General features: G+C 36.4%; 2 protein-coding genes across 3 annotated transcripts; both read right to left on the minus strand.

Moving 5' to 3' along the window:
- Window positions 1-5,287: 5,287 nt before the first annotated feature.
- LOC108479307 (pentatricopeptide repeat-containing protein At4g36680, mitochondrial) lies at window positions 5,288-6,934 on the minus strand. The gene has a single exon (XM_017781829.2). The coding sequence runs from the start codon at window positions 6,764-6,766 to the stop codon at window positions 5,537-5,539; it is 1,230 nt and encodes a 409-aa protein (XP_017637318.1). The 5' UTR covers window positions 6,767-6,934; the 3' UTR covers window positions 5,288-5,536.
- A 445-nt stretch (window positions 6,935-7,379) lies between these two features.
- On the minus strand, window positions 7,380-11,607 carry LOC108479306 (splicing factor U2af large subunit B-like). 2 transcript variants are annotated; one of them, XM_017781827.2, is made up of 13 exons: window positions 11,353-11,607; window positions 10,766-11,034; window positions 10,546-10,650; window positions 10,250-10,356; window positions 9,601-9,671; window positions 9,473-9,517; window positions 9,312-9,371; window positions 9,170-9,230; window positions 8,971-9,083; window positions 8,446-8,892; window positions 8,208-8,343; window positions 7,831-7,898; window positions 7,380-7,697 (listed from the first exon to the last, which is right to left on the minus strand). In XM_017781827.2, the coding sequence occupies exons 1-13, from the start codon at window positions 11,482-11,484 to the stop codon at window positions 7,560-7,562; spliced, it is 1,752 nt and encodes a 583-aa protein (XP_017637316.1). In that variant the 5' UTR covers window positions 11,485-11,607; the 3' UTR covers window positions 7,380-7,559. The 2 variants fall into 2 exon arrangements, with proteins under 2 accessions (XP_017637316.1, XP_017637315.1); XM_017781826.2 differs by having other exon boundaries at window positions 9,473-9,520.
- Window positions 11,608-12,547: the final 940 nt, after the last annotated feature.

Genomic DNA, 12,547 nt, shown 5'->3' on the forward strand with positions numbered 1-12,547 from the left:
CACAAAACTTTTCTCACTTTTACAATTTAGTCCTTTCTTGAATCAGTATGTCATAATATACTTCCCAGTGACGTAACTCAATTTTCCTCTTCTAGTCACTTTATTTCCTTATTTTACTATATTAAGGATAATATCTTACTGTAGAAATTTTCAGGGTGTTACAGAAAGTTTCATGAAAATTCACATCAGCCTATTGTGAATAACCTTTAACCACCAACCGACCTTCGTGTTGAGCTATAGTACCATCAGCATGTTGTTTGAGCTTGAATAATCACTTATATCCTACAACTCGTTTATTAGTAGGTAAAAAGACTAATTCCCAAATGTGTTCTTCATAAAGGCCTCATATTTGACCTGAGCTGCCTTAGATTTAGGACTTGCAAATGCTTCTTCAATGGTCGCAGGCTCACATTCATCAAAAGGCACTGAAAAAAAATTGTCTTTGGAAATATCATTCTTAGAATAAATAGTCATAGGATGAATGTTAGCAATCGGTTGGTGGACTATCTAGCGAACAAGTGATTGGCGGACTGGCTCGCAAACAAGTGACTGGCGGACTGTCTCGCGAACAGAGGACTGGTAGGTTGCCTCACGAATAGGTGACTGGCAGATTGCCTCACAAACAGAGGACTGACGGATTGCCTCGTGAACAGGATATTGGTGGATTGTCTCGCAAACAAATGACTAACGGACAACTGAGGGCTACGAAGGAAAAAGACTCCTAAAACGATGATGAGACTACGAACTAGAAGTACCAATTGCTTATTTCCTATTAACAGAGACAAACAGAAATGAAGATTCATCAAATACAATATGCCTTCTAACAAGCACTTTTCCAGTCGAGTCCATACACGTGTAACCCTTTGACACTATGCTAAAACCAAAAAAAGTACAAAGTTGAGATCGATAATGAAGCTTATGATTCTTGTAAGGTCTCAAGAATGGATAACAATAATAACCAAACACTTTAAGACTACGATAATTTGAATTTGTATTGTACAAAACCTCATGAGGTGATCTCCCTTGTAAAATGGAAGTAGAAAGAATGTTGATTGAAACACATCATGAAGAAACACATATGCCCACAAGTGCATAAGAAGATTAGCCTGTGCTATCAATGCTAACCCGATATCTACTATGTGACGATGTTTACTCTCAACCACATCATTCTTCTTCGATATGTAGGGACAAGTCAATCGATGTTGAATACCTATCGTGGAGAGAAATTTAGTAAAGGAACGAAACTCTCCTTCCCAATCACTCAGAAACATCTTAATCTTATTGTTGAACTGAACTTCAACAAAAGTTTTTGAAATTGCATAAATCAATCAAGAGCTTTTGACTTGTATTTAATCAAGTAAATCTATGTATATTGATTATGTACATCAACAAAAGAAATATAGTACAAAAAAAAACCGTCTGAGGAAACATGCGAAGGTCCCCATAGGTCTAAAACACCTAGTTCAAATGCAGAGGAATACAATATTATGGAAGTGGGAATGAGAAGCTTGTGTGAATTCCTTAGTTGACACGCTGAACACACCTTATAAATGTCAGACATAGAAGACTTTAGATTACAACTATTCGACACTGTTTGAACTACTTTATTACACGGGTGACCAAGTCTTTTGTACCACAAATCAAATGAAGATTCAGAAAACTGAGATACTAAATAAGAACTACTAGTAGGTGATCGATGTATAGATGACAGGCGAACAAGTGACGGGTGGATTGTCTTGTGGATTGTTTCATCCTGATTTGGTGATACATCAAACGGATACAAGCCTTCATGCACACTCCCCACTAGCAAAACATTTCATGTTTGTACATCCTTCACAAAACATCGAAAAGGGTGAAACTCAAAATAAACATGATTATCCTTGGCAAACTGAGTAACAAACAACAAATTCTTGCACACTTCAAGAACTTGTAGAACGTTCTTGAGTTGTAACACCCTAGAACCAAAATGAATAAAAAGAACCTATATAAACAACAGATACACTGGCATCGTTGCCCACAATAAGCTTACCAGTACCTATATAATCAACATCAGTAAGTATATTAGACAAATCATTAGTGACATGATTCGTAGCCCCTGAATCTGGATACCACTGTTGATCCAATTTGTAAGGCGAGGTCGAGGCAAAATGAAACCGCTTTAACATGTATGAAAGATCTGCATCGATTGTAATCAGAAACATAACACTGATGGTGAGACTTGCACAATTGTTGCTGTTGATGATTGAACTAATGAAAATTAACAGACATATGTTATTTGTGATTTACATTAGCATTTTTGAACTACATGTTCAATCTTGCTGCACAATTGACATTAAGGTCGATTTTGACAAAACCGGCCCCTGCGACCTCTAAATTTTTAACCTCAACCACGATAGGATCCCCCTCTAAATTGTTTGTGACCCTGACTGCGACCTTTACCACCTATTTTGCTTGCATTATTTTCCTGAGACTGAACAACATTGGCCTGTAAAAGAATGCTAGCCATAAACTCCAACTGTCATGTCCCACAATCTAACAACATCTCAATAAGCACATTTAAAGAAATATTTGCAATTGGGGCCACCACGCGAACTGGCTCATACTCCATTAGTAATCTTGCCAGAATAATACTAACTTGTTCGGTATCATGTACCAAACTACCAGCTGTAATAAGAACATTACACATGTTTCTTATCTTAGTTAAATATTCTTTAATGGACAACTGCCTTTTTTGTCTTAGTATAAAGACTATGTCTCAAATTAACAATCTTCATGCTTGATTTAGCAACAAACTGTCTTTCAATTGTGAGGCAGACATCTAGACTCGTATGAGTACTAGTTAGATAAACAAGAATCTCATCACACATAGTTGACAAAATCTAAGATGGCAGGAGTTTGTTTTGTTGATTATGGTCCAAGAATGTAGGATTTTCCACCAGTTGACCATTGTTGTCAACAAGAAACTGAGATGGAACACAGATAGTGCCTAAAACAAAACCTTGCAAATTACAACCTCCAAGAATCAACATAATTTGATGTTTCCACAAAAGAAAATTTATTTCATTGAGCTTAACAGTATCATGCTTAAGAAATTGACGAACACGTTTATTAATTGTGCAAGAATTGCACCCAGGATCCAAATGATAAGAAGATACTTGTGTAGCACCATTACCATCATTTGCAGATTGTTGATGACTACCACTATCTCTTGAGATTACTTCTGAAGCCATGACACACCAATGAAAACTTCAATGACTTTCCACAGCACTCTACCCTCAGCAAGAAACTATAGCTCTTGATATCATGGTGAAATATTAATAAATAGACAATGAACACATGAATCTTAAAGAAAAATGAAGCAAAAACAACAAAGAGAAGAAAGAATGAATGATTTTTTCACTAAGTTCAACATGAATACAAAGAACCTACAACTATAGTATTTATACTAAGCTATAACAAAGAAGATGAATAACAACCTGAACCAACTTAACTGCTGCAATAGTTCATTCTGCTTAACTGCTGCTACAGTTCATTCCTTAACATGCCTAAGATTAAAAAGGAAAAACATTTGAAAGCATGCTACAAAAGAAGATCTCACCAAAAGAGTTCATGGTGTGAATCCTTGTTGTCTGAGATGTGGCGAGGAAGGTGGACTCTATTCAACATGTTCATTTTTTCTGTTCTTTTGCTAATACTGTGGCAGGAGCTTTGCGACTTAGCTATAAACCTAAACGAGAAGGCTTTGCGAGCTTCAAATCTTGGTGTGGGAGAATATTGTAACCTCTTTCCCTTATTTTGGATTGTTTTGTTCCCAAAGTCTTTTTAAACACTCTTTGTTAGCACTTATGGAAGGTTTAAATTTTCTTGGTCTTTGGTGGGTCGAGTTTTGATCCCATTTCAGTGTGGCAGCACTTGTTTCATGATTTTGCTTTGCTCTAATGAATCTGTAGATGTATCAAAGAAACCATCTCTAGGTGAGAGATCTCTTGCATATTGGCAAGGGCCAAATGCTTCAATTATTAAGTTGAATTGTGATGATAATTCCAAGTTGTCTTATTGGTCGAGTGTTCACCTTCTCTTGGGATAATTTGGGTTCGAATCATGTTGTACAAAAAAGAATTGAATTGTGATGCCTCTTTTGATCCTGTTTTTAGTGTATGTATTGGTGTCGGTTGTTGTAACCATTGCAACGACTTGATTGATGGGGGTTTGGTCTAGTTCCTTTGTCTTTGGTTGAGGTTGCAAAAGCATTGGCTACCCGAGCTGTGTTTTTTTGGCCAGGAATATAGATTCATATTCGAGTTTGATAATCAAAAGTTGATTTCTCATCTCAATCTTTTTTTAGTAAAGCGACTGTTGGGCACTTCAACAATTGAACTGAACATTCGATCTTCTCTGTGTTCCATTTTCTACTACTTTCTCCTTTGTTGGTAGAGAGACAAATAAAGTTGCCGAATGAGTAGCAAAGAAGTGTCTCGGGCTTTTTATAACCATTTGTGAAATAGAAAGTTAACATATTTCTATCATATTTTATGATGTCCGAGATAATTTATTGATAAGCAATAATGCAATAATTATGAAATGTACAATCTGCTCCTATATTTTTTTTCTTTTAACTAAAATTAATTTTGTCATTGTAAGTTCCAAGTTGAAACAAAATCGATATATCATCTTGGCAATTGGCGAAAAACAGCTAATGGCTACGGGCAAATTTAAAACCTAAGGAGGTATGATCTTCCTTTGCTCAGAGAACTAATCAACGTGCTTTCTTAAAGTATGCCTTCAACGTATATTTGGACAACATGATCTTACAAAGAAAAAATATATATAAAAATCGAACACATCGGTAGCAGACACAGCACATGAATCCAACACACTCTACCGGAAACATTTAATATCATCTTTCATTGTAGAAACTATAAACTTTATTGACAGTTCTTAGCAGGACAGCCATATATTCAAAATAGCAGGGAATATTTTGAAAATATTCAGGTAGAAGTCTCATGGAGATACTTGAACTAGGATTCATACTATAGATCAAAGAGAAAATTGATCTTTTCATTAAAAAAATTATCAATTTCTTCTGTTAAAAACTAATCTTTGTACGTCAGAACAAGGTATGCCACGAGTAATTGTCTAATTATTTATTAGACACTGTAAAAATGAATGAAATTTTTAACAGCCCCTGGACTACCAAATATTCATCAAGAAGTTTAAAGAAGGATAGAACAAAGCTCAATGTCCCGAACAAAACAAAACTAGTAAATAGTTTTAGCAGAATATTCGATTATTAGAATTTTCTTTTCATTCCAAAACAAGTAGAACAATGAAACAAAAACATAGCAAAAGAGTAACACAAATCAATCCTTACAATTAAGCAGAATTGACCTTTTGTAAAACTATCTAAGAAAAAAAATATTATCATCATTCAAACTTCTATGGTGGATTGCATAGTTCATCTAATCATTCTTAGCTGCAAAAGAATATAAAGCAGCTAACTCAAACCACCAGCAAAATAACAGCTAAAATCTCAATTCTAACCTGTTGATTCTTTAGCCTCACGAGCTTCAGCATTACCAGAAACCAAACCAAGTTCTTCCTCGAGCTTCTTCCATGCTATCAAAAAGTTGGGAGGAAACGTCTTCTTTACCGTCCTGATTAACCCTTTCGCATCCTTGATCTTCTTTTTCATCACCAATCCCTCCACCAAATGCTTCAAAGTGTTAAAATCAGGAATCTTATGCAACCTCACACTCTCTTTGAACACCTTATAACCTTGCTCATACAATCCATTTAAACATAAATAAAACACCAGCGTCCGAAAAGTAGCCGCATTTGGATTACACCCATTACCTTCCAATCCTTCATATACCTTCTTAGCTTCATCCAACATGCCTCTCTTACAAAAACAAGTCATCAGATAATTATAACTAATGGTATCCGGTTTCAACCCCAGGGTGCTCATATCGTCAATCAACTCCTTCACTTTCTCCGGCTCTCCGCCTTGAAAATTCGAAATCCTAACGTTATAAGAAGCAACATCTAATTCGCAACCAGTCTTCATCATCTCAAACCACAACTTTTCTGCCTCTTCCGTTTTTCCCTTCTTATACAACGCGTTTAAAATTGTTGTAGAGGTAACTGCAGTTACCTCCACGCTTTTCCTTTCCATTTCTCTTAGAACCTCAAGCCCTTTCTCGGGATGACCCGCTTCGCAATAAGATTTAACTAAAATCCCGTAGGAAACTTTGTCTGGTGAAAGACCAATGTATTTCTTGGGAATTTCATCGAACAGCTGGGGAACTCTGTCAAATTGCCTAGACTGATTGCAAGCGGAGAGCAAGGCGTTGAAAGAAATGGTTGATCTGGGGGTACCAAATTGGTCCATTTGATGGAAAGTTTTGATGGCATGATCTAACATGCCAGCGATACCATAGGATCTGATGAGAGTAGAGAGGAAAGGCTCCTGAGAAATCTTGGGGTCGGTTTTGTGGGACTCTATTAAGGATTCGATGTCGGAGAAACGACGGGACTTGGCGAGGCGGCGGACGGTGAGGTCTTGAGCGTAGCGGGAAGAAGAAGGGGAAGAGTAGTGTTTGGAAACGGAAGAGTAGATTTCGAGGGCTTTGTCAGGGTCGTACTCAGTGCGGAGTTTGCTTTTGGCTTGGGAAACCGAAATGGAGGAGGAGTAAGCGGCGGAGGAGGCGGCGGCATTGGAGGTGGCCGAAAAGTGGCGGAGGTGGCGAAGACGAATGGAAGATGACATGTTTTTTTTGGTAGGAGACTTGTTAGGGTTTGGTTTTAGGGTTTTAGAGTGGGAACGGAGCAGAGCAGCTTAAAATCAATGGTCAGAGAATTTTGCTAATGAACTTCGTTAAGTTTATTTTTAACCTTCTATTATTATTTTTTCTTATTTTTTTATACACACAACACAATCATTCAAATCTTTATTGGCCAATCAATATTTCATATTTGTTACGTGAGCGAGTTTTTTTTTTTTTTGGATAGTTAAAATTTACTTGGAAATGGCACCCTTTGTGAAAATGAACGTATAACATGGAAATGTTCACTGAATTACGAGTGACCCAAAATAACCTTGTATTTTAAATATAGGGTTTTATCTCTAGATAATTTTCTTTCTAAAAAATAAACTTCAATTTTAAGATGATAAAGAAAACATGTACTCGTTTGTTTTAAAATTTATAATACAAATAACTAGTCTTTATTTGATATTTCATCTCACTTTTAATTCCAGTGCCAACACACAAAATAAATATCCTAAAGCTGGTTCGAATTTTAATATTTTCTTCATCCTTGATACCGAATTAAGAAATGCAGGAGATACAAACTAAAGGACATTTGGAAGAGGAGAGAGCATGTCACAAACCTGGCAATTGGCATTAGGTACAAAACCAACATTAGAATTACAATAAGAGGTGGGAGTCATGGATAAATTTCTTATACCTTGTCTATATCTTAACTCTAAAAACCTAAACGAATAAAGAACCAGTTCGTACAACTACATTGCATCATAGGCGGAGCAGATAAGATATGGCTCATTAGCCATCATACTCCCCCTGTGCAAATTTGTTCTCAGGATAGAACACAGCAATTACTTGATTTTCACCAAATCTCCTTCCATTCATTGCAGCTTGGGCTTTTCGGGAACCTTCCACATCTGAGTACTCCAGAAATACCTTCAAATACCAAGCAATTGCGGTCAGTCAGTAACTAAGGGGAAGAAATGAATATGGGGCAACTAGCAGAAACATTGCTAATGCAGGTCGATAACTAAAACAACAGGATTTCTTACAAATATAGAGCACTGACCTTCCCAACACCTGGTAATGATTCACCATTTGGATTCGGGCGGGGTATGACAACATTCACCAATGCACCTGCATATTACGTGTGAAAATTTCGAATCCACATAAAACTTTATTCAGGGAATTAGTTAGCAGAAATCAGTATGAAGAAAATATAGATAAAGAATTAGTGTCTTCTGTCTGTGCAAGCTTAATTTGCTAAATTTGACTCTTTAATAACAGAAGCGAACAAGAAGAGCTGTAAAACGGAGATATAAACAAAAGGGAAAACGGAAATTAATAAAGTATACAGGACTTAGCATGTTAAAATAACTTTAAAAACTTAATAAGGAGGGTCAGGTACAACAAGGATGGACCAAATGGTTTTAAGAATAATTTTACCATGTTTTCCACCCTCTTGCCTCATGTCTTCAACAATGTCCCCATACTCCTCATCATCTCTAAGATCGTCTTCACTAATTGCTTGAGTCAAGCACACAACCTTTGTGGGCACACCTTGTGGTTGCAACATAAGCCTCTGTAAAGGACAAAGACACTGCAAATTAGCCTATCATGTATAGAAGATACTTGCAACAAATGAGTAAATTTTAGAAATAAAAATAGCACTACCTAATCTTACCTGCAAAGCAATCTGCTGCTGTGCATGCTGAAGGATGCTCTCTTGCTCAGGTTTAGGCTGGGTAGCACCTTGGTTTGCTCGCCTAACAGTGAGAGTTTTATCACCCATTTTAATTCCATTTAAAGCAGCACAAGCGATGTCCGTAACTGACAGATCTTGATATATGCAGAAGGCATAGCCCTTTGAGTTTCCAGTTTCTCTATCTTTTACTAGATCAAAACCTCGAAGGGGTCCAAAAGACTCTAACAACTCCCTGATCTGCGCTTCAGTAAAGTAATATGGAAGCCCCCCCACAAAAATGCGGTCTGGACCCTCAAGCCCACCAGCAGACCCTGGAGATAGACCTACAGCTGCTAGATTAAGATTGGGACTGGGCTGACTTGGACCAAGAGTTGCAGCAAGCGAAGGGTTGTAGTCACTGGGTCTCCGAACCTTCACAGGTGCTCCCTAGAAATTCAGACAAGTCATTACAATTTCTTGTATTTAAATGACTTCAGTATGAAGATCCTAAAGAATATAGAATACCTCAAAGATAATCCCATCTAAAGCCATCGCATTACTAGCTTCCTCAACTGATCTCATCTCTACAAAAGCAAACTTCTTTTCATGGTTTATGTAGACATTAACAACAGCATCCCCTGAATGTAACAGAAAAGGATGAGTGACTAGAGACATAAAGCAGGTATTCCAGTCCTGCAATGTATCAAAAAATTTCTCCATATACCAGGACCAGCAGTATTTCCACCAATTGCAGCCATAACCTGGCTGAAGAAAGTCGCGACTGACTGCAATATAATATTTAGGTCAGTTCTAGCAATAAAGGCAACCAATAAAATGAAATGTTTAACTATAGTGCAGAGTAACACCTGTTCATTTGCAGTGGGAGAAAGCCCTCCAACATAGACGCGCCGAGCATGCCTCGTAGCCTGAAAATGAAAAGATAAATCATATAAGTGCCTGTAATTTATGAAAATTATTTTCAAGTAAATAGGTTCTAAACTAAAAATGTATGCATAATCCACCAAACCTGCTGAGTCATTGCCTGAACTGGCATAAGAGGGAGACCACCAAACTGCTGCAAAAAGCTGGAACTTATACCAAGTTCGAGAACACAGGACCTCACAACTATCACATACGCACGAGAGAAATACATACCTGACCAGTTGCCAGAGGAAACATGTTTGGAAACACTCCAGGTAGGGTTGGATTATTCCCTGGAATCTGGACTGCAAATGAAATTCAGATTTCATATTAGGATATAATTATAAATAAGGATTTTATTCCTATAGCGGCTGATTCAGCAGAAGGATTTTTATGCCTCCTATCCTATAGCATATCTGAACCTCTTAAAGATAAAAAGAAAAAGAACACACCATAAGCAAGTTCTGGAGGAAATACTTGTAAGACTACCCAAAAAGGCAATAGTTGCCAGTGGAAAGACGAACAATACCATTAAACCGGTGCATTGGTTCCTCCTTGTACACAAAAGCTACAGAAGTCGGCTCACGCCATTGCCTTCTTACAACAAAGACAAAAACATAGAAACAAACAAACAAACACCAAACACAAGGCAAAACCAAAACTCTCTCAGTTCCAGAATTATTTCACCAAGTATATAAAAATAATATTAAAACCCTTCTAAAGACTGCAGCTTAAATGGCTGTATATACAAAATGGAAGAAAAAATACAGCTTACCAAAAGCACACCAGATTTTTTATAGGAACTTTCCACTATATATCAACCAAAAGAACAGTAGCAGTTAACAAAATATAGCAATCTTAAATCTAATGAAGGCATATGTACCTGTGGTGGCAGTGACGGCAGCAGCAGCAGCCGCAGCAGCACCACCAGAACCAGCAGCTAACATTGCTGAAGCAGGAGGTGCCATGTCAAAGCCACTAATCCTTTTGCTGCAGATAAATAAAGTATATCAAGGGCAAGAAATATAATTGGCATGAACTAGGGTAAAAACCTTTAAAATTCTCAAACTTTAGTTCCAAGACTTGGACATAAAGTTACTCAGCTACAAGTATATCGCTTCATCTTGTAAACAAGGAAAACTATGGTCTTTACAAATTATGAAGTTCATCGTGACCTACCTCTTTGAGGGTGAGCGAGAGCGGGACCTTGACTTTGATCTGTGTTCAGATCTACGAGACCCACGCCTATTCCTGTCCCCCCTATCTCTGTCATAATCCCTTCTCCTGTAAACAGCATTTAGAAATATTACTCCTTTAACCACTAGAAATAAGAACAACCAGAATGGAGTAAACAGAGTAATCACAATCAAGGAAGCTTAAATTGATTTATTTATGCTACCTATCATAGTCTCGACTTCGGTGATAATCATCATCATCTCTATCTCTTCCCCTTTCTCTCCTTTCACTCCGCTCCCTACTTCGATCCCTACGACGATCTCTGTGATGACGGTCACGGTCCTTTTCTCTGTCCCTATCCTTACTTCTTTCCCTCTCCTTGTCTCTTTCCCTGTCCCTATGTCGATCAGAATCCTTATCCCTTCCCTTATCGCGGCTTTTCTCTTTTTCCCTACTTCTAGAAGACCCTCTCTCGTGCTCACGTGATCCATGCTGCAAATATTTGATCAAATTAACATTAACGAATATAAAAGAAACAATTATATAGCTAAACGAACTTGATTCACAAAATAAAAAAAGCAAAAAAAGTACCTAACAAGAAACAAGACTAACCCTAACATATTTGTTTTCATAAACGACTCCACTCATACAACTATAATGACATTAAAAAACACCCTAGAAACTTAATCAACTAAATTTCATCCAAGTTTTGTTCAAAAAAGGGTCAAAACAAGCAATATCAACAGCTGCAAACTGAGAGAAAAAGGAACCCTAACTTCAAGCGACCTCGTGTTAGTGAAACGAACGTACCTGAGATTTGGAATCGCGGTGATCATCAAGCCCACCGTGACTACCTTCGCGAGGCTGAGGAGAGGGAACACCGCCATTGCTGTTTTCAAGATCCTCTCCGTTACTCTGGTAGCAAGCTTCGTAATCGGTCATTTTCGTTTTTGGAGGTTTAGTCTTTAGACTATTTAGGTTTTTCTCTTTGTTTTCGCTTAGTAGCTGCGACTACTGAAAAAGCAAGCCGCTTACTAGATTAGAATACAGTTTTTAAAATGTTATTTATAAATGATTTTAGGGATAATATAATTTTTCGGTTCTCAACTTCGCAATTAAGTACATTTTGGTACTTGTACTTTTTTGTTTATTTATTTTGATATTTAAACTTAACAATTAGATTTATTTTGATATTTCAAATTGAAAATTATAAAATTTTAATGACATAGTGCACTGAGATTGTGTCATACCACCACTTAAAATTTTAAAAAATAATAATTATAACGACCTAATTTTTAGTAGTGTCAAAACATGCAGTTTCGGGATCTCGTTTCCATAAAAAGAGCTTTTAAGTATTTAATAAAGATATTTATGGAGTTATTATACAGGTGAATTGAGTTTTGGATAGGTAATTTAACATAATTAGTGATTAATTAAGGTTTAGGGACTAAATTATAAAATCTAATTGCTGTAGATTTTTAATTAGGAAATGGTTTGGGATTTAATTGCAATTAATTAAAGGTAAAAATAGAAATTAGACCATCCATAAGCATTAGAAAATGGACTGTATAATCATGTGATTGTTCTTTTAATTAAATTAAGAATTATATAATTAAATTAAGGTTAATTAGTTTATTAACCAAACTAATTATGCTTTATAAGTGAACTTCGGTGGCGAGAAAGAGAAAACCTATTTTCCCTAACCGAATTAAAAAGAAAGAAAGAAAGAAGGGGACACTATTTTCCTAAGGTTTAAGCTTTTAGCTTCAAAATTCAAGTCTTTAGTTATTTTATTGTAATTTTTATGTTTTTGAGGTTATGGGAGTTTGATTTAGCTAGTTCATGTACCAATTTGTAAAAATTTTAAAGTTTTGAAACTTACTACTGTTGAGAATTGAAAGGTTTAGGTGTTAAATTGATAGAAATTAAGGTTAGTTTAAGAAAAAGACTAAATTGTAAAGCTGAATTGATAGTTTTATGCATTAGAGATCAAACTGAATAAAAT

Source organism: Gossypium arboreum, chromosome 12, assembly GCF_025698485.1.
Source record: "Gossypium arboreum isolate Shixiya-1 chromosome 12, ASM2569848v2, whole genome shotgun sequence".
Classification (NCBI taxonomy): Eukaryota; Viridiplantae; Streptophyta; class Magnoliopsida; order Malvales; family Malvaceae; genus Gossypium; species Gossypium arboreum.